General features: G+C 40.8%; 1 protein-coding gene across 2 annotated transcripts; it reads right to left on the reverse strand.

Moving 5' to 3' along the window:
* Positions 1–259: 259 nt before the first annotated feature.
* Positions 260–18,471, reverse strand: DYNLT3 (dynein light chain Tctex-type 3). Of its 2 annotated transcripts, none has more exons than XM_070289900.1 (5): positions 18,064–18,167; positions 15,092–15,133; positions 10,580–10,703; positions 9,899–9,976; positions 260–1,425 (listed from the first exon to the last, which is right to left on the reverse strand). In XM_070289900.1, exons 1-5 carry the CDS (start codon positions 18,091–18,093, stop codon positions 1,400–1,402), a joined length of 300 nt encoding a protein of 99 aa, XP_070146001.1. In that variant the 5' UTR covers positions 18,094–18,167; the 3' UTR covers positions 260–1,399. The 2 variants fall into 2 exon arrangements, with proteins under 2 accessions (XP_070146001.1, XP_070146000.1); XM_070289899.1 differs by lacking the exon at positions 260–1,425 and adding an exon at positions 7,512–9,285 and having other exon boundaries at positions 18,064–18,471.
* Positions 18,472–19,888: the final 1,417 nt, after the last annotated feature.

Below are 19,888 nucleotides of genomic sequence, written 5' to 3' on the forward strand. Positions count from 1 at the left end.
TAGCTCCTATTACGCTTGGGAGTGGATGGCAGGATAGGAGATCAAAAGAGGACAAGATGGAGAGCAAGGGGCTTTTAAGCTTTTGTTATGTGGAAAAGCTTGGTGTAAAACAGTGCATTTATGTACTGTATAATTTAAGATAAGTTTTTCAAAGTAATATATGATTGTTTCTAACCACATAATACATAAGGTGACATGTGATACTTCCCTTTTCTTCCCCACAATTTCTCTCTTCCCCTATTGGTGGGCATTTCAGTTGTTTTCTTCTTCTTCTTTTTAAATTAGCTTTTACAAACAGTATTTCAAGGAAAATTTTTGGTTTTATCCATTTATGTTATTATTTCTGTGATATAGATCTTAAGAATTGTGATCAGTATTGCAAGGAAAATTTTTGGTTTTATCCATTTATGTTATTATTTCTGTGATATAGATCTTAAGAATTGTGATCATGGAACATAACACTTAAAAAATTGATAGATGCTGCTGAAGTACCCTCCAAAAAGAGCATACCAATAATCCATAGAACAGTAGTTCTGTGGTAACTCTCTAGATCATATTATCATGATTGCAACAGTAATAGCTGCTTCCAGACATACTGCGCTGGCCTTAAGGCCAGATAATAGCTGACTTAATTTCCTTCCCCTTGCCTGTTGACTACTGGTGGAACAATCACAGAGCCCGCTGCATCAGCCTAATGGGGGAGGAGACTGGGATAGTGTGGGAGGGGAAGGTAGAGGCCGGTAGACCATGAAACTGACACAAATTAATGACCCATGGGCCACATTAACCCACAGACGTGTTTTCTTTGGCCTGTACAATGTTAGGCTATACAGTGCTTAAAAAATACATATTTATATATATCGAAATCAGTGCCAAGTGTTAAAGGAGCAGTGCTTAATCCCCACTCACGTTCTCTTTCATATGGTTCTCCATGTGGAGAATCATTAATTTCCTTAACATTCCTGATCTTTCTTTACTCTCATTCCTGACCTGGAAAGTAGAGTGCTTCTTCTTCCTGATTCATCAGACAGTGAGTGTTTATGCTTATGACTGGATGGTAACTCTAATTCTGGGTGTCAGTATACTTTATTTATCTACTAATTTTTGCCTGTGCTGGGTCATCATTGCTGCACACCAGCTTTTCTCTGGTTACAGTGAGCAGGGGCTACTCTTCACTGTGGCGCACAGGCTTCTCATTGCAGTGGCTTTCTTGTTGTAGAGCACAGGCTCTGGGCATGCAGGCTTCAGTAGCTGTGGCTCATGGTTCAGTAGTTGTGGTTCCCAGGCTCTAGAGCACAGGCTCAAAAGTTGTGGTGCATGGGCTTAGTTGCTCTGCATCATGTGGGATCTTCCCACACCAGAGATTGAACCTGAGTCCCCTGCATTGACCTGCAGATTCTTATCCACCATGCCACCAGGAAGCCCCTGGAAAGTGTAAAAGTGTTAATCACTCAATTGTGTCTGGCTTTTGTGATCCCAAGGACTCTAACCTTCCATGCTTCTCTGTTCATGGGATTCTCCAGGCAAGAATACTGGAGTCAGTAGCCATTCCCTTCTCCAGGGAATCTTTCCCACCGAGGGATTGAACCTGGGTTTCCTGGATTGCAGACATGGCTACCGTCTGAGCCATGATGGAAGCCAAAATATTAAAATATTAATAAGACCAGTTCCCCTCAGTCCCATTCTCTAACAAAAAGGTCATTTTCAAAATTTTTATGATTTTTTTAACTGAAGTATAGTTGTTTCACAATATTGTGTTAATTTCTGGTGTATTATACAACAAAGTGATTCAGTTATATAGATCCATGTATTATATGTTATTCATATTCTTTTCCATTATGGTTTGTTACAAGACATTGAGTTCCCTGTGCTATATAGTAGGACAAGTTGTTATCTGTTTTATATATAGTAGTTTATATCTGCTAATCCAAAACTCCTAATTTATCCCTCCCTCACCCACTTTCCCCTTTGGTAAACCTAAGTTTGTTTTCTGTGTCTGTAAGTTTGTTTCTGTCTTGTAAACAAATTTATTTGTATATTTTAGATTCCACATGTAACTGATATCATGTAATATTTGTATTTCTCAGAAAGGTGATACTGTGGTTTTAATTTTTCTCCCTGTCTCTTAATTTGTTCAGAACTCAAGAATGGAAGAGGTATACTAATTATGAGACCCACCCACCCACCTCCCCCAACCCCCGCCACCACTAGGTCCAAATACCAATGTTGAAAAATACTGAGGCTTTGAAATTGAGAGCCTTCACACATATTTCTGAATTTCTTGCAAAGCTGGAAGATTAGGGAACCCCAAAACCTTGTTTCTAGATGTTAATAATGACTGGGGCTGAGGTGTAGCCTCCATCTAAAGGAGCATGTGCTGTCAAACACCTCACAGTCTTTAATATTCCCTATTTCTTTTCTGATACTGAGTCATTTTCTGATATTGTTTAAATCACTGAGATGCAGCATCCTGTGATAATGGAGTTGTACTAAATAAAATGATGCCCAAAGGTATCCACTTATCAATCCTCAGAACATGTAAATATGTTACATGGTAAAAGGACTTTGCAGATGTGATTAAAGCTCTTGGGATGAGGAGGTTGTCCTGGGTGGACCCAGTGTAATCACAAGAGTCCTAATAAGGGAAAGATAAGAGGCAGGCACCTCAGAGTCAAAGGAGGAGATGACAGAAGCAGAGATCAGAAAAGAGAAGAGATTTGAAATTGCTACACTTCCAGTTTTGAAGATGGAACCACTAACCAAGAAATGTACAGAGCCTCTAGAAGCTAGACAAGGCCAAAAAAAAAAAATGGATGCTCACCTGAAGAAGGAATGCAGGCCTGTTTAAACTTTGACATTAACCCAGTAAGGGGCTTCCCTGGTGGCTCAGTGGTTAAAGCATCTGCCTGCAATGCAGGAGACGCGGGTTTGATCCTTGGGTCAGGAAGATCCTCTGGAGGAAGAGATGGCAACCCACTCAATATTCCTGCCAGGAAATCCCATGGACAGAGGAGACTGGTGGGCTACAATCCATGGGGTCGCAAAGAGTTGGACACGACTGAGCGACTATGCATGCATGCACACAGCCCAGTGAGACCACTGTGGACTCCTGACCTCTAAAACTTACTGTAACAGAGTCAATTCAGGTTGTTTTCAGACCACTGAGTTTAAGCAGCAACAGAAAACCTAATAGAAACATTAACAATAAGTATTTCTTTGTTTAATTGAAGTGCAGTTGATTTACAATGTTGTGTTAATTTCTGGTGTACAGCGAAGTGACCCAGTTATGTATTTATATATATTTTTATATTCTTTTCCATTATGACATATCACAGGATATTGAATATAGTTCCCTGTGCTGTACAGTAGGGCCTTGTTGTTGATCCAGTCTACATATAATAGTTTGTATCCCCAAACTCCCAATCCAGCCCTCCCCCATCTCCTTTCCCCTTGGCAAATGGAAGTCTGTTCTCTACGTCTGTGAGCCTTTCTGTTTTACAGACAAGTTCATTTTTGTTGTATTTTAGATTCCACATGATAGTATATGGTATTTGTCTTTTTCTGACTTGAAAGTATTTCTTTTCACTCACTTTATTCAGATTTCCCCAATTTTACTCGTACTCATTTGTATTTAGTTCTACATAATTTTATAATGTGTACGTTTGTGTATCCACCACCACAGCCAAGATACTGAACAGTCCCAATACCACAATAATTCCTCATGTTGGCCTTTTATAACACCCCTACCTCCCTCCTGCACATTTCTTCTTCCCTCTCCACTATGTCTAACCTCTGGCACCCACTAATCTGTATGACATTTTATTTTTATTATTTTTAAAAATTTTGGCTACATTGGGTCTTCATTGTGGCACAGGCTTTTTGTAGTTGTGGAGAATGGGCTCTGGAGTGAGTGTAATCAGTAGTTGGGGTTCTTGGGCTTAGTTGCCCAACCAGGGATTGAACCCAAGTCCCCTGCCAAGGGGGGGGGGGCTTTCCTGGTGGCTCAGACGGTAAAGAATCTGCCTGCAATGCAGCAGACCAGGGTTTGATCCCTGGGTTAGGAAGATCCCCTGGAGAGAGGGCATGGTGACCTATTCCAGTATTCTTGCTTGGAGAATTCCATGGACAGGGGAGCCTGGTGGGCTACAGTCCATGTGGTTGCAGAGTCAGACACGACTGAAGCGACTAACACTTTCACTTTCACTTTTAACCACTGCATAGGAGGGTGGGTTCTTAACCACTGGACCACCAGGGTAGTCACTGTTTGCCATTTTTTAGACTTTTGTTTCAAAATGTTATATCAATTGAATCATAACAGTACTCTTTTTGGATTGGCTTTTTCACTCAGCATAGTTCTCAGGAGATTCATACAAGTTCTTGTGTGTGTTTTCTGAGTAACAGCCCATGTATGTACCAGTTTGTTAAACTATTCACTGGTTGACAGACTAAGTGGTTTCTAGGTTTTTGCTGTTACTGACAATGCTGCTATGAACATTTATGTACAGGTTTTGTTCTGTTTTTAATCCCCCTATGCTGGTGATTCTAAACTGACCACCAGACCACTGCCATCAACCTGCTCCCTGCCTATACACCACCCCCTCTGCCACATTTGCTGCTGACACCATTCTCAACACTGCTGCTGGCGTTGCTGGTATTCAAAGCGTGGTATGTCTTCCCTGGGTTGGAGGGTGGTAGAGAGGAGCAGGCAGCTGTGATATTTCTGCTAATAAGAAAACTTGGATGAGTCCTTGACAAGATTTCTGCTTTCCATCTTCCCTTTTTCTCCTGTTGAATAATACTCTCATTTTACAAACCAAAATTCAGAGAGAATTACTTTGCCTGACCAAATGTGTCCCAGCCACCTCATGGATTAAAAATAAATTTACGGATAAACTATCATTGGGTCAGGTGCTCATGCCTCGTGTAACATGTAGCCATTCCTGGGTAAAGAACATCTACTTCCCCTAAATTTTTATGGGGCAGTCATTTTATCTTTGGCCTGTGCAATTTTGTGTTTGTGTGTGTGTGTGGTATGATTTCTAGCAGGAGGCACTGAATGGGTGACTACCATGTTCAGTGTGTATGGATGATTCTCTTGCTAGAGGAGATGTCCATCTTAGCTATTAAAAAAAACCCCAAAAATCAGTAAATAAAACATTAACCTTTTTATAACGTTCTTTCAAATAAGGTTGTAAAATGAACTCCAAGACAATATAAAATTACCTGTACACCAGTAAAAAGTGAGGTGATATACATCAAAAAATGAATACTTTGGAACTTCCCTGGCAGTCCAAAGATTAAGACTCTGCCCTTCCAATGCAGGGTCCATGGGTTTGATCCCTGGTTGGGGAACTAAGATCCCACATGTTAGAAAAAAAATGAATACTTCAGTTTTGGAAAAGTTGACTTCATTCTTTTAATAAGCAGAGTACAGGTTTGGTTTATTGGTAAGGTCTCTGAGTCCAAGATAATAAAAACATAATATATGAAAGTACCCTGGATTCCATTGTTTATAACAGAACAATGAAAAGAAAAAAGTCCTCAAATTAAGGTATAATTTTTTAAGTGGCTAGGAAACACCTCTTACTCTAAACAGGGGTTGGTAAACTCTGGCCAGCCTGTCACCTATTTTTGTAAATAAAGTTCTATTGGAACATGGTCATGCGCATTCATTTACATACTATCTTGGGCTGTTTCACACTACAATAGCATACTTGAATAGCTGCAAAGGCCTATAAAGTCTCAGATATTTATTACTTGGCCCTTTAAGAATGAGTTTGCTTTAATTATTAAGAGACCACAACTGTAGTCCTGATCATTTTGAGTGGTACTCTCCATGAGCATTATCTGTAGAAGCCTATGTTAGCACATGCAGCTTACTCCAAATTCCTAGCATACAAAATTAAAAATTAAGGAAAAGCTAGTACATGATATAATATTAATTTTCATGAAGAGTTTCTCTATAAGGTATTATAGGGATTGAAAACAGAACTGTCATTAAGTAATAATGCTGCCTCATGTAAAATTCTGTGCTGAGAAGCTTGACTGGAGATATCTCAAGTTAGAAGCTGGCGTACAGAAAAACATCTAAAAAGACAAAGCATTCAATAAAATAAAAAAGCTTATTTTGGCATGAAGCAAGTTAAATACACATTATTGGCTAAGCCCAGGCATCAAATTCCCTGACTTGGTTAGGCAGAACTGCAAAGACACTTCCCCATACAGTCTTCACCTTTAAAGCATATCCCAGAGGGAGGTAGCTGCCCACATTTTATGTCCTCTAGGGAAGATCTCAGTGGTGCCTATGAATGTCTATACAAAGTTCCAGCTTCATCTCTGAGATCCTTAGAAACCATTTTGGGAAGAGACGCTCTTCATGAAGTAATTAGGGGCCATTTCTAATTAGGCCTGGATTGTCAGTATTTCCTACATATTCAAGGATGACATGGAGTGACACTGAGTGGGACCACAGTGAGAAATACGGGATTTGCAATTAGACAAGGTAGACTAGAAACTCCTGGACCCCTGAGGTTGCTGTATGTTGATGGTGGCTATCTAAATCTTGGAAAGGCTGAATGCTTAAGATGCTTTTATAGGGAGTTTAGTAAATATGCAAAGGTCAATTTCATTGAATTATTAGACATTGAAACTATAAGCCTCTTTAGCCACAAATATAACTCTACCTCTGAATATAAAACAAGTTCCCCTTGGGTAGATTTTAGTGCATGGGGTGAAATTTTCAATTCATCTCTCAAACTTTTCTTTGGTGTCTGTTATAAAAAAAAGACCTAATTCCTTTACCACACACACACACACAAAATTACAGATTTTTATCCCACTTTTAAAAACCTGTTATCAAGGATACAGTTTTTTACTCAAACTTTAAAAATACAATCTGCAGCATCGTAAGAGTACCTTAAAAATATGATGACGACTGTAGGTGATGAAAATGCTTTCGGTGACTCATAATTAGATAACACCCAACTTGGAAAGAAGAGCAAAAAAGTACTTCTTATCAGAGAAAACGTAATGAGATGTTGCCATCATTTAGGGCTGTATACTGGTACTTTACAAACATAAAATTATAGCTTTACCAAAATCCGAGTTAGTACTTACAGCTGAATACCCTAATTTTACATACTTTAAGTCCTTAATTAAAAAAACACAAAACAGCAACAACTCAATTGCAAGCTGACAAATAGGACAAAATTCCTTGCCACAAATAGTTATTAAAAGCTAATAAATAGTTACAGAATATATTTTATACCGCTTTTTAAAATAATTTTTTGTTAAAAAATAATAGAAGGCATAAAATAGGAGCTGTTATTTATGTTAACATTGGTGTTCACCCAGTGAACACCAGTGTTTGGGTTGCTATTTTAACGGCATTTATTCTGTACAACGTATCTCTGTGGTCCAACATTCATTTCATGTCCCCATTCTTATTATTTAGAATTTCTTAAAGACGATGTCATTTCTTATTCAATGATCATCCAGAAGCAAACGTACAGTGCAGGAAGATAATCTTTATTACATTTTAACTAGAAACAGAGCAGATAGCAAGTTCACGAGGTATTTTTGATTATTATTCTTTTAAAATCAGGCTTCAATAACAATAGTCAAAAGCGAGCCTTAACTGCACAGATATATTTTGGTCACTATTATAATCTTCAAGGGCACCAAAGCCAGCAGTGTAAACTAACATAAAGGTAATTACTGAAAAATTTAATGTGCCAGAGTATATATCACTGCATTAAACTCTATCCTTATATTTTCTTAATTATCTTCTTCAACATTGAACAATTATTGTTACTCGGCAAAATATCAAACATGCACACAGCATGCCTACAAGAATACTCTCTTAACACTGTCAACACTAAGCCTTCCTTTCCCCCTGGAATTCAATGACTCATGGTTCCACTCCCTACATGTATTAGTGGTAATATGCAAATTGATTTTATTTTCAAGGTTAAATAACAGACTGACTTTGCATTTGGTGGCCAGCTGTGTACCCTAATTTTTTATCAGTTCTTTCTTTCACAAATTTAACTACATTTCATAAGCCCTGAGATATTCAATAACCTGCTAATGATTGTATACTTTTAATCTATACTCAATTTGAACCCCTCATAAGTACTTAAAATTATTTACAGATGATTGTAACTAAAGCAATGATGGAATTTACTACTTGTGTATTAGACTGATAATAAGGCCTTTAACTAAGAGTTGCATATTTTATGCAGTTTTTTGCTTGCTAGGAGCCATTCTTAAAATTACATCAATAATTCTCTGTCAGTAATAATTGCTTTTCATTTGCTTATTCCTACTTGGATAACCAGATTCACTTTTTTCCTCTCTTGTAAAACAACATTTTTTTTCTCTTTCCCAGACGTAAATGTTGTCCAACTGACTAGGTACCAAAAGAAAGTTTGAACAGCATATTGATAACTATGATTAGCAGAAAAATAGCTCATAATAGACATTCAATAAGTGCTTCTTCCATCTGGAATGAATGAATTGTAAGGCAGCTGTTGGAGTCTTATACTTTTGTCATATGCTGTAACTAATTTTGTTTTCCTAGGGAATTCAGGTTACCCAATTCAATTCACTCTCAGATGTAAATCTAAGAATTTTAAATTTTAAAAAGTGATTTAGCTATTCTCAGAAAAGGTAAACAAGTTAATAATAACAGTTGCTACTAGTTGATGGGAAAAAAAAAAGGATGGGATTACTTTCCACTAAATCATACACACAACTGAGGAGAAATAAAAAACTAAGCATTAACTGATTTTTATCATTTTCTCCACAGTTATCCTTGCAGCATTTTTGTTCATATATTTATCCCTGTTAACTTTTCTAGCTGAAAGGAATTTTAATTATCTGCATGGATTTCCCCATCTCCTTACATACACATTGTTAGTGAAAAGCTGGTGTAAATTTAAGAGTGTATTTTCATGTCATGCCATATTTCTATATTTGTTTTTTGCTAACATTGTTTTCCCTGTTTAAATAATTCTGTATGGAAGATGAGAAAATCTGCCAACTTCCTATGAGACTGCTTGCTTGCACTATTCTGTTTTTGTTGATAGATTTGAAGCATATTGCACACTTGTCATCTAGCATATGAATAAGTAACTGTTACTCTTTTTAGAAAGGATACACTGACAAATTCTTAGGTTAATGGCTTTGGCCAAGTATTTTTAGCCAGCTACAGGACAATAGCAATGGCAAAAACATTGACGATACAGTTCATGGTTCGGTTCTCCCATCTTACAGTGCAGGTTCCTGAAAACACACAATGAAAGGACTCAGAAACATCAAAACCTCAAAATTACCAGGAATATATATACATTTTTCATAGGTTTTAATAGCATATTTCCTACAACCCATTAACTCTTCCCATTTCCTATTTGTCTGATAGCAGACTTGCCATTAGGTATAAAGCAATTCTGTTGATCAAGTCTTGTGGGAATTTAAGTAGAGATAAAGATTTCATAACAAGGACCACTATTTAACTTTGCTAGAAGTTGTATTTTGTTTGAGTCAGCTTAAAGTCTCTTTAGGGCTTCCTTGGTGGTTCAGAGGTTAAAGCGTCTGCTTGTAATGTGGAAGACCTGGGTTTGATCCCTGGGTCGGGAAGATTCCCTGGAGAAGGAAATGGTGGGTTCCCAGGTGGCGCTAGTGGTAAAGAACCTGCCTGCCAGTGCAGGAGACATAAGAGATGTGGGTTCGATCCCTGGGGCAGGAAGATCCCCTGGAGAAGGAAATGGCAACCCACTCCAGTATTCCTGCCTGGGAGATCCCGTAGACAAAGGAACCTGGTGGGCTACAGTCCATGGGGTCACAAACAGTTGGACAGGACTGAAGTGACTTAGCATGCACATACAAAGCCTCTTACCATCAGATGTGGTGTCCCAAAAACATGAGCTGGCTGTGTGAAAGCCATATGGACTCCTCTGGACCACGGCACAGGTCACTAAAAATAAAGATGCAGAGTGAGAACACTTAAAACGAAAAGTAAGTGTTTGAGTTCAGAGCAGTAAATGCTATATAAATAAATAACATAAAACAAAGCATTCAGAGAATCAACTGAAAAACATGTCTCTCATTTTGATGATTTATTACCACAGTTGTGAACTCACTGGATCCAGTCTGTTTGTTGCCCAGTGCCATAACCAATGGTAATCGTACCGCAGGAAAAATGTGGGCCAAATCATGTGCCTTGTCCCATAGGCATAATTCAGACGCAAAGAAAATCCATATTATGTGTCACCTCACAGTCCTACTGAAAAGACAGTAGGGCTGAGATGGTTTCAGTGAAAATAACCGGTGCAAATGTAAAAGGTGATGCTACCAAGACAAGCAGATGGTTGGCAGGAGCAAAACTGCTTTTGAGTAGCAAGAGATCTCCATCTTTCAGGTATTATCACAGATTATTTGGGGATGAATAAGCCAAAAGTCCTTCACACCCTATTAGTATCCAACTTGAGGATCTATCATTCATTTACATTCTTTAAATTCAGAGAAAACCACAGAGACTAAAGTGAGTAAACTAATGAGGAAGGACACAAATACTTACCAATATACTTATAAGCTTTTCCCAGCTTAACCAGATGTGCTAGGGATTGTTCCACTATGCTTGCAGTCCATTGGTTGATATTGTTCTGATTATAATCTTCACCTCCCAAGACCCCATCTATACACTAAAAGGGCAGAGGACAATTATACACATATTGCAGGAAAAGATTTATTCAAAATATAAAATATACTTATAACCCAAGAAAACATTTTAGAAAATATGCATCTGGTAAATATTTATTATGCATTGTCTCTAACTGTTGGAGAATTTTCAAAGCATTTCTGCATGCATTATCTCATGCTGAGATATTACGGACCATATAAAGAGAAATGTGACATGGCCTCTATTGTAAAGAACTCAACAGCCTAGAAGAGAAGCTAATAAAAGAACTCTGTCACACAAGGAAGACCAATGCAGGGTGATAAGTTATGTTGTAAAATGCTTATGGGGGGGGGGTGATTTTAAAAGGGTGATATCAACTGGTTAAAGAATGGCTTTGCAATAGCTGAGATTTGACCTAGGTTTCAGATGCTAGAAACAAAGGAGGCCAATGAAGAATATATTTCTCATGTACAATAATTATATTTTCATCCATATAACTGCTTAGCTATCAAAGAGCAAGCACACCTACCACTAAAAGTGAATCATCAACAAACATTACTTTTCAGGCGCTCTAGAAATAGACAGTTAATATTTTTCCAGTGTTTACTAGCATCCACTTCTGATACTTGATGAAGAGCACTGGTGTAGCACCACAGTCTTAGGTTTTAAGACTCTACGACTCAGCTTTAAGACTCATTTTAAGACTCACCTCTCCCACCCTTGTGTGACTTTTGCAAGTGACTTCATCTCTTGAAACCCCTATTTTCCCAACCACTGGACCACCAGGGAAGTCCCTTATTTATCTTATCACTAGAAGTTTGTACCCTCTGACTGACATTTTCCCCACCCCATGACAATTATCATTCTATTGCTTCTATGAGTTTGGGTTTTTTTAGATTCCACATATAAGTGAGATCATATAGTATTTGTCTTTCTCTTGACTTATCTGGCTGCTACTATTCTGAATTCAAGTGATAGAGCCAGGAGAGTTCATTCACAGAATCCAGCTTAACAAGACAGACATGCACACAGGTGCACAGCTTTCATTTACTACAACTGGACTATAGTAGAGGCAGAGCCGGACACGACTGAAGCAACTTAGCAGCAGCAGCAGAGGCATTCATGGCTTCCCAGGTGGCTCAGTGGTAAAGAATCCGCCTGCCGATGCAGGAGATGCGGGTTCAATCCCTGGGTCAGGAAGATCCCCTGGAAGAGGAAATGGCAACCCACTCCAGTACTCTTGCCTGGAGAATCCCAGGGACAGAAGAGCCTAGCGGGCTATGGTCCATGGGGCTGCAGAGTCAGACACGACTGAGCACGCATGCAGGGGCGTTAATGGGCTTCCCTGGTGGCTCAGACAGTAGAGTCTGCCTGCAAGAGGCATTAATTAATATGGAATCCTAAGCTGGATGGTATAAAATCTTCACTAATCATAAAATGTAAAAAGAGAAATGAAATTTAGAGGAACTGAAGAAAGTAACGTGGCTCAAATTATTCTCCCAGGATGTTCAATAACATGAAGAGTTAGGAGAGTCAGTGGGCCAGCAATTTCATTCTGGCTTTACCATTCCCAGGCTGGCAGTCTTTGGGAAACCTCTGCCTCTCCCTAGACTGCCATACCTTAAGGAGAAACAAGAGCCCTTGTTCCCTTTCACATTATCTAATAGGACCACTTCAGGTTCTGTTCGAGACAATAGAAATATCCGGGGCCTGTGGATGCCACTGTAAATAACCCTGCTAATTACTATTAATTAACATTTAGCCTCTTCATTACCATTAACCAGGAGACCTACTAGATAATGAGGTCCTTAACCTGCTCTGTATCCACAGGGCCAAACTCAGAAGTTGGGCACGCAGCAGGCACGCCATACGTGTTTGCTGTTGAAGTAATATTGGCTTTGATATACTCTCTGGACATCCTGAATCAAATGTACTTCAGATTAAGCTCCAAGTTAATTCCATTTGTAACCCACTTTTTCTACCAAAATGTGTTTGTGGCAAATTCTATTACTGACAATGAATAAAATATATGTGTATCACTGATGAGTGAGTGGCTCTAAGACTTCAGTAGGAAAAATATATTAGCAGAGGAGCTCAGAGCAAGGACTCTAACAAAATAAGGAGATTGGCAAAAGATAAGAAAAACAAAAATGCCTGCTGAAATTATACAGTCATCTGGGAAGTGCTGAAATGTTTTCAGTAGCGCTCTCTCTCCCCACCCCACTCTCTGTCCACCTTCCCTCCCTCCCCCACCTCTCTCCCTCAACTTTTTAATGTCTCAATAGCAAACAGAGTTAGCTCAGGAGAGGAAAAAGAATAGACTAGTAGTGAAATGCCACCTGTGGGAAACCTGAGATGTCTTTCAAGTCTCATATTTCATATGAAAATTTCAAATGAAGCTTGCTTTTGACTCCAAAGTGTATCCATTGGTATCTGTTGTACCCGTTTGTTATCTGTGTTTGAAAATAAACATTTATTTATATTACTTAACGCCTTCTTGCAAGTATGGAAGTAAAACTGATGCCCTAAAAACACACTCAGTGGCTTCTAGGACCACCTAACCACCAGTAAGTATGTGTATCACATTTTAAGAAGCATGGTTCTTTTACCTGAATAAGCTATTTAAGTACAGTGAATATATAGTGAATTCACTATTTTTGTTTTTCTTATCTTTTGCCAATCTCCATATTTTCTTAGAATCCTTGCTCTGAGCTCCTCTGCATGTGGGTTGAAAAATCCAACAGAAGAGTTTACAATGAAAAGCAAAAATCCTCTCCTTCCTACATTTTCCCCCCATGCTTAGCCCCCCTCTGCAGAGCAAACACTTTTAGGGTACAACTGGTTTTTTAAATCTCTTAAGGGTCCCTTACATATCTCCAGATAACGTTTTTATTGCTATGACATGAAAATTTAGTTCCCCGTGACCACCTGCCACCTCCTGCCCCTCAACCGTGTCCCCTCAATATAGTAAATTCACTATTTTTACTTCAGTATATTTACACCATTAGGAGCGTGTTTCTTTTCTACTCTGGATGTTTCCTTCCACACAGAGGATTTTTCCTGATCATCCCTGGCCTCTTGCCCCACCTGTTATCATTCCTCCCCATGGAGGGGGAGCAAGTTACCTGCTGATGCTCCACCCTTCTCATCTGGGAGAGCCAGTCTCCAAATGCCTTGGACTTGAGTATTGACTTTCTCCTTCCCTCTTCACCCAAACCAACGAAAGGCACCAGCCTGGTTAAGTGTTGCTCTCTGCTGACTCTAACTTTTCCCTGGATGCCTCTGAACTGAACCAGTACGCAGTTTGAAAAACAAGCTCCCATCTCTAATCTTCTTGTTGCTGTTCGGTCCCTCAGTCATGCCTCTTTTGCAACCCCATGGACTGTAGCCCACCAGGCTCTTCTGTCCATGGGATTTCCCAGGCAAGAACACTGGAGTTGGTTGCCATTTCCTCTTCCAGGGGATGTTCCCAACCCAGGGATCACACCCACATCTCCTGAATTGGCAGGTGGATTCTTGACCACAGAGCCACCAGGGAAGCCCCAATCTTTAATCTAGTTTTTAACCAATAACAAAGGTGATATTTGATTCTCCTTCTACTCACTCTTTGGTCTTTTCATGTGGTTCATAATGCGTGTAAAGAAGCAGGTACCATTGAAAAGACTCCTCCAATACCTCAGCATCCTTTGCTTCATGTTCCATCCAGCAAGGACAGTCTTTCTTGACTCTCCACTTTGAAAAATGAGGCTGCTATCACTCCTGCCCTCCCATGACCCATGCTATCTTCTGCCTCCCCAGTGCCCTCATTTGTGCTTCTGCATTGTCAAAGTACGGAAAACTTTGCATTTTTAAAATCATGATTTCATTTAAAAAATTAATTTTAAGGTGGTTTAGTATTTTTAACTCTATATTGTATTTGTTACAATATTGCTTCTATTTGGCGGGGCGAGGGTGATCAAACCCATGGCCCCTGCACTGGAAGGCAAAATCTTGACCACTGGACTGCTAAGCAAGACCCTGCATTTTGTTTTAATAATGAAATATTCCTGGCTATAAAGTTCTAATACATGATTCTAAACTATTAAACATTTAAAATAATATTTGGCCCCATTGGAATAAAAGTTATTTTATTCAAAAGACAGAAAATCAGCTTTAGAAAACAGCAAGCCAATATTCTAGATCAACACTTAAATATCCCTTTCAGGCCCCAAGATGCCTGAGAGCATACAATATGACTGTCAGCATGCAATATAACAAACACAGAAGCAGCCCTATAAAGAATTAGTGAATGAATATTAAAAATCTTGTTTTAATACTCAGGCTTTTAACTTTGTACTGAAAGTAAAAACAGAGTTTTAAAAAATTTCACCAATCCATCAATCTTCAAGATAAACAAGATATATAACTCACCTCTTTAACAATATTGTGGGCTTCATCAGCATTGAAGCCAACCTAAAGATGGAAAACAAAAGATATAGTGGCTTTCAACACAGACTTCCTTCTCCTGGGAGCTATGATGCTACACAGAATACCCTAGGCTGGCCTAGACAGGTATTAGTGACGGGACCACAGTGAAAAGGGGCATTAAGATTACTGAGGCTACTAATCCCACCTTGATCTTTAAAATCGCAAAATGCCATGCCACCTACCTCCCTGGAGATTTTCACTTATTAGCTCTCGGGCAGAGCCTGCTGCTGCTGCTGTTAAGTCGCTTCAGTCGTGTCCAACTCTGTGCAACCCCATAGATGGCAGCCCACCAGGCTCCCCTGTCTCTGGGATTCTCCAGGCAAGAACACTGGAGTAGGTTGTCATTTCCTTCTCCAATGCAGGAAAGTGAAAAGTGAAAGTGAAGTCGCTCAGTCATGTCTGACTCTTTGCGACCCCATGGACTGTAGCCCACCAGGCTCCTCCATCCATGGGATTTTCCAGGCAAGAGTGCTGGAGTGGGATGCCATTGCCTTTTCTGCGGGCAGAGCCTAGGCAACATTTTTCTTAAAGTGCTTTACTCATATGGGGCTTCCCAGGTGGTGCTAGTGGTAAAGAATCCACCTGCCAACACAGGAGATGCAAGAGATGAGGGTTCCATTCCTGGATTGGGAAGATCCCCTGGAGGAGGAAATGGCACCCCACTCCAGTATTCTTGCCTGGAAAATTCCATGGGCAGAGGTGTCTGGTGAGCTACAGCCCATAGGGTCACAAAAGAGTCAGGCATGACTAAGCGCGTGAGCACTCATATACACACTACTATATATAAAATAGATAATCAACAAGGACCTATTTATATAGCACAGGGAACTCAATATTCTATAATAACCTACATGGGACAAGAGTCTGAAAAAGAATACATATATGTATAACTAAATCATTTTGTTGTACACCTGAAACTAATACAACACTGTAAGTCAACTATACTCCAATATAAAATAAAATTTTTTTACAAAGATATGGGCAGCACAAGGAAAAAAAAAAAGTGCTTTCCTAGTGATTCTGGTGAACACCCAGACTGCAGATTATTGTGTTGTAAAGCTCAGGAAACAGGAGATAGACATATGATGTGTTATCAGAACACAGGAAATAGTTGTGACTAAATAATGAGGCCATGAAAAAAGAATGCTGATAAGTTTGAATTTTGTTCTTAACTTATGCTTGGCAATTTATGTGGCTTTCCTGAGTTAAAAGTTTATGAAAATACTTGATCATTCCAAATTACTGTCACTTTATAACATATAAATAATATTTAGACCTTTAATCTATGCCCATAATACAACAGGTCTGACAACTCTGTCTTTCTTGGGGAGTGTCCTGATACAATCTTGAGTTAAAAGCAACTATTAATGACTAAGAAATGTCTTAGAGTCAAGAAATAGGTTATGTGATAAGATCGCAGTCTAAACCAAAACATATCAGGTAGTACATGACTTGTTTCCATGGAGACATTTTTTAGGTGCTTTATGACATCAGCATGTCTGTAAATCCCACTATACAACAAAATAGTTAAAAAACCAAGTAAATTCTGAAAATAAGTACCTTGTTGAGTACAGATTTAAAGTATTCTCACCTTACTTAATTATACCAGATAATTCCCCAACAACACCCTAAATCATCAGAATAATCATGAAAACAGGTATCACAACTGCCCCTATTAAAATAATTTTACTTTCAAATAAGGTCCTTATCTATTTTCAAAAGTGGTCTACAAACTAAATAATGTCCATTTCCGTTCAGTTTGGAAGGTCACCAGGGAATCAGGTTGTACTGGATGGCCATGGTAACACATGTAATTTTATTTCTTTTACCATACAGGCATTTAGGGGGTACCGCCTTAGTAGCAGCAGCAGTACAGAACCCTCTCAGGAGTCAGGAGACTGGTACTTTCCGGGGATATGCCTTGAGGATGAAATTGCTTATGCTTCAATTTCTAAAATAAGAAAACCACTAACCTTGAAGCGTGTATGCCACCTGCATCACAGAAGCCTGAGTTTAAATGTGATCTTAAGCTTCTGCAAAAGCCCACATCCTAAAGAAGAATGGTCCAGAACGCCCTTCGAGGGCTCTAATAATACACTATTTTATGCTGCACCCTCCACCCTGTGCCTGCCTAGTTGTATTTCACGGCACCATTCACCTGTGGCTACCACTGGGCAGAAAATGTCTTTGTCTGTTCTGCCCTGTCACAGGTAATGCTGGGATCCAACAGGCCTCATCCTCCTCCTGGTTAGAGAGAAGCCAGAGTTGTAGCTGTGTAGTCTGAGGTCTGGGTTCAAATGGAGCGGCTGTCATTTCTGGCAGTTCTAACTTTGACTTAGCCGCCATGAAAGTCACAGTCCCCCGTGGGTAACAGGAAGATGACAACTGACATCACGGGCTTCTGGTGAGGTTTTGGAAGCCTGAGTCAATAAGCAAGGGCTCCTAATCCATAAAGTACCTCCTTCCAAACCACCCCAGCGAGAGTGCCATGGAGGGGGAGCGGCTCTGCCTCCAGGGCCTCGCTTGGCAGGGATGTGGCATCTGCTTTGGGGACACCAAGGGGCAGAGGAAGCAGCCAGGAAGACCGGTTCCCAAGGCCCGCCCTGTAGACGGGCGGCTCCCGCCACCCCACGCACCCCAAGTCAAGGCTTCTAACCTTCGGTCCCGACCCCACTGCCAGCCCCCAGCGCTCCCAGTCGCCAATGCCATCCTGACTCTCACCCCACCCTCAAGGCCTCGGGGTCGGGGGCCGGAGAAGGGAGGGGCGGATCCCAGGCCCCGTGGAGAGGACCTGGGCACGGGGGACGCTGCACCCCAACTCTGCTGGCTGCTGGGGCCAGGAGACCACCCTGCCGAGACAAAGCGCCGAAACGGGCGGGGGCGGGGGTCGCTCGGGGGCGGCGGAGGGGCGGTACCTCGTCGCAGGGGCGATGGTACTCCTCCATGGTGGCGCCGAGTCTCCTGTGGGGCGGAGCTATGGGCGGGTCAAGCTCCGCGGCCGCGCACTGGCCTCGGGGGAGGCTCCGCCCCCGTTTATGGCCCGGGGCGTTCCCTACGCAGGCCCCGCCTTTGTGTCCTCACAGTGGCTCTCCCTTCCTTTCTCCTGGCTGCCGGGTGCCAGGAAACCACCCTGCCGAGACAAAGCGCCGAAACGGGCGGGGGCGGGGGTCGCTCGGGGGCGGCGGAGGGGCGGTACCTCGTCGCAGGGGAGATGGTACTCCTCCATTGTGGCGCCGAGTGTCCTGGGGGGCGGAGCTATGGGAGAGTCAAGCTCCGCGGCCGCGCACTGGCCTCGGGGGAGGCCCCGCCCCCATTTATGGCCCGGGGCGTTCCCCACGCAGGCCCCTCCTTTACATCCTCGCAATGACTCCACCTTCCTTTCCCCTCATCCCAGCCCTGCCATCACCACTCTCCCGCAGGGCTCCTGCATCTGGGTGTCTCTCTCCGTTGCCTCCAGCCGTTTGCTGTTAAAGAGCTAGGATTCGTGCCACTGAGGGTCAAGATAGGGTGACCTAGTGTCAGTCTGTCTAGAGTCCTCATTATTTAGGAGTGCCCACTGCGGTGGTTATGTGCACATATTGATGCATCATCCAGCAAATAAGTGTAGTGAATGCAATGGTGAATAAGTTGCTTTGATTTGTCTTCTTAATAGCTATGTCACTTGGAAAAATTAACCTCCCACAGCCTCAGTTTTCCCATAGGAAAACAAAATATACTTATTTTATGACTGGTTGTGGCATCAAATAAGATGCTGTAGGTAGAGGCTCTCATACCCTTCCTCTTCCATGACTATGTAAAAAAGAAAAAAAACTTTGATTTATAGGAGAGAAGGTGCAAATATACTAAATTATAAATATTAGCAGAACAATGGTTACATTTATTTTTAAATTATGAAGCTTCAGATACTCCTAAGTAGTTTCTCATTTAAACCCATGACAACCCAGCAGGCATTTTTCGAGATGAAACTGCAGGGTAGAGAGTTTAATTTACCCAAGGTCTCATACTCAGTAAGTAGTAGAAGGATTTAAACAGGAGGCTGATAGCAGCACCCAAGTTCGTAATCACTGTATTAGTTTCCTCTTGTTGCTGTAACAAATTATCATAAATTTTGTGGCTTAAGGCAACACAAAGATCAGAAATCTAAAATGAGCCTGTAGAACTACGTTCCCTTTGGAGGCTCAAGGGGAGAATCCATTTCCTTGCCTTTCCAGCTTCTAGAAGCTGCCTACCTTTCTATAGTATTTGACATTCAATAAATGTCAAATACTTTGGGGACCATGCTTTAAAACCACTATAATAGCTCTATTAGCATCTGGGTTGCAAGAAAGAGAAGATTCAAATAGGATGAGCTGAAATACTAAGGACCTTTGTTTTCTGCTATAGTCAGAAATACAACAGTAGACATGTTCTGGGTTGGTTCAATAGCTCAGCAAGTTTTTGGAGCCTTTGTGCTTTCCAGCTTTCCATTCTGCTACCCTCAGCATATCAGCCATATTTGGTCATGGTCATACATAGCTGCAGCAGTTCTTGTATTACAAGGAATGAAGTTATCACATCCAATGAAAAAAGTGGACATTGACTTGGGTTTATTGATTTTTCTCAGGAAGGCAAATCTTTCCTTCAAGTTCCTGGGAGTCTTGTCTTCAGTTTCCTCCCAATCACCAACATTTAGTCATGTAGATTTATCCCTTGACAAAACCTATGTGAAAAAAAGTCTTGTATTTTCATCTTCTATGATGA

Source organism: Ovis canadensis, chromosome X (genome assembly GCF_042477335.2).
Source record: "Ovis canadensis isolate MfBH-ARS-UI-01 breed Bighorn chromosome X, ARS-UI_OviCan_v2, whole genome shotgun sequence".
Classification (NCBI taxonomy): Eukaryota; Metazoa; Chordata; class Mammalia; order Artiodactyla; family Bovidae; genus Ovis; species Ovis canadensis.

Coding starts and splice junctions, on each gene's coding strand:
- DYNLT3 (XM_070289899.1), bottom strand. CDS start 18,093: ATGGAGGAGTACCATCGCCCCTGCGACGAG. Junction 10,704..15,091: donor CCCACAATATTGTTAAAGAG/GTGAGTTATATA, acceptor CTGCCCTTTTAG/TGTATAGATGGGGTCTTGGG. Junction 9,977..10,579: donor AAAAGCTTATAAGTATATTG/GTAAGTATTTGT, acceptor CTTTATTTTTAG/TGACCTGTGCCGTGGTCCAG.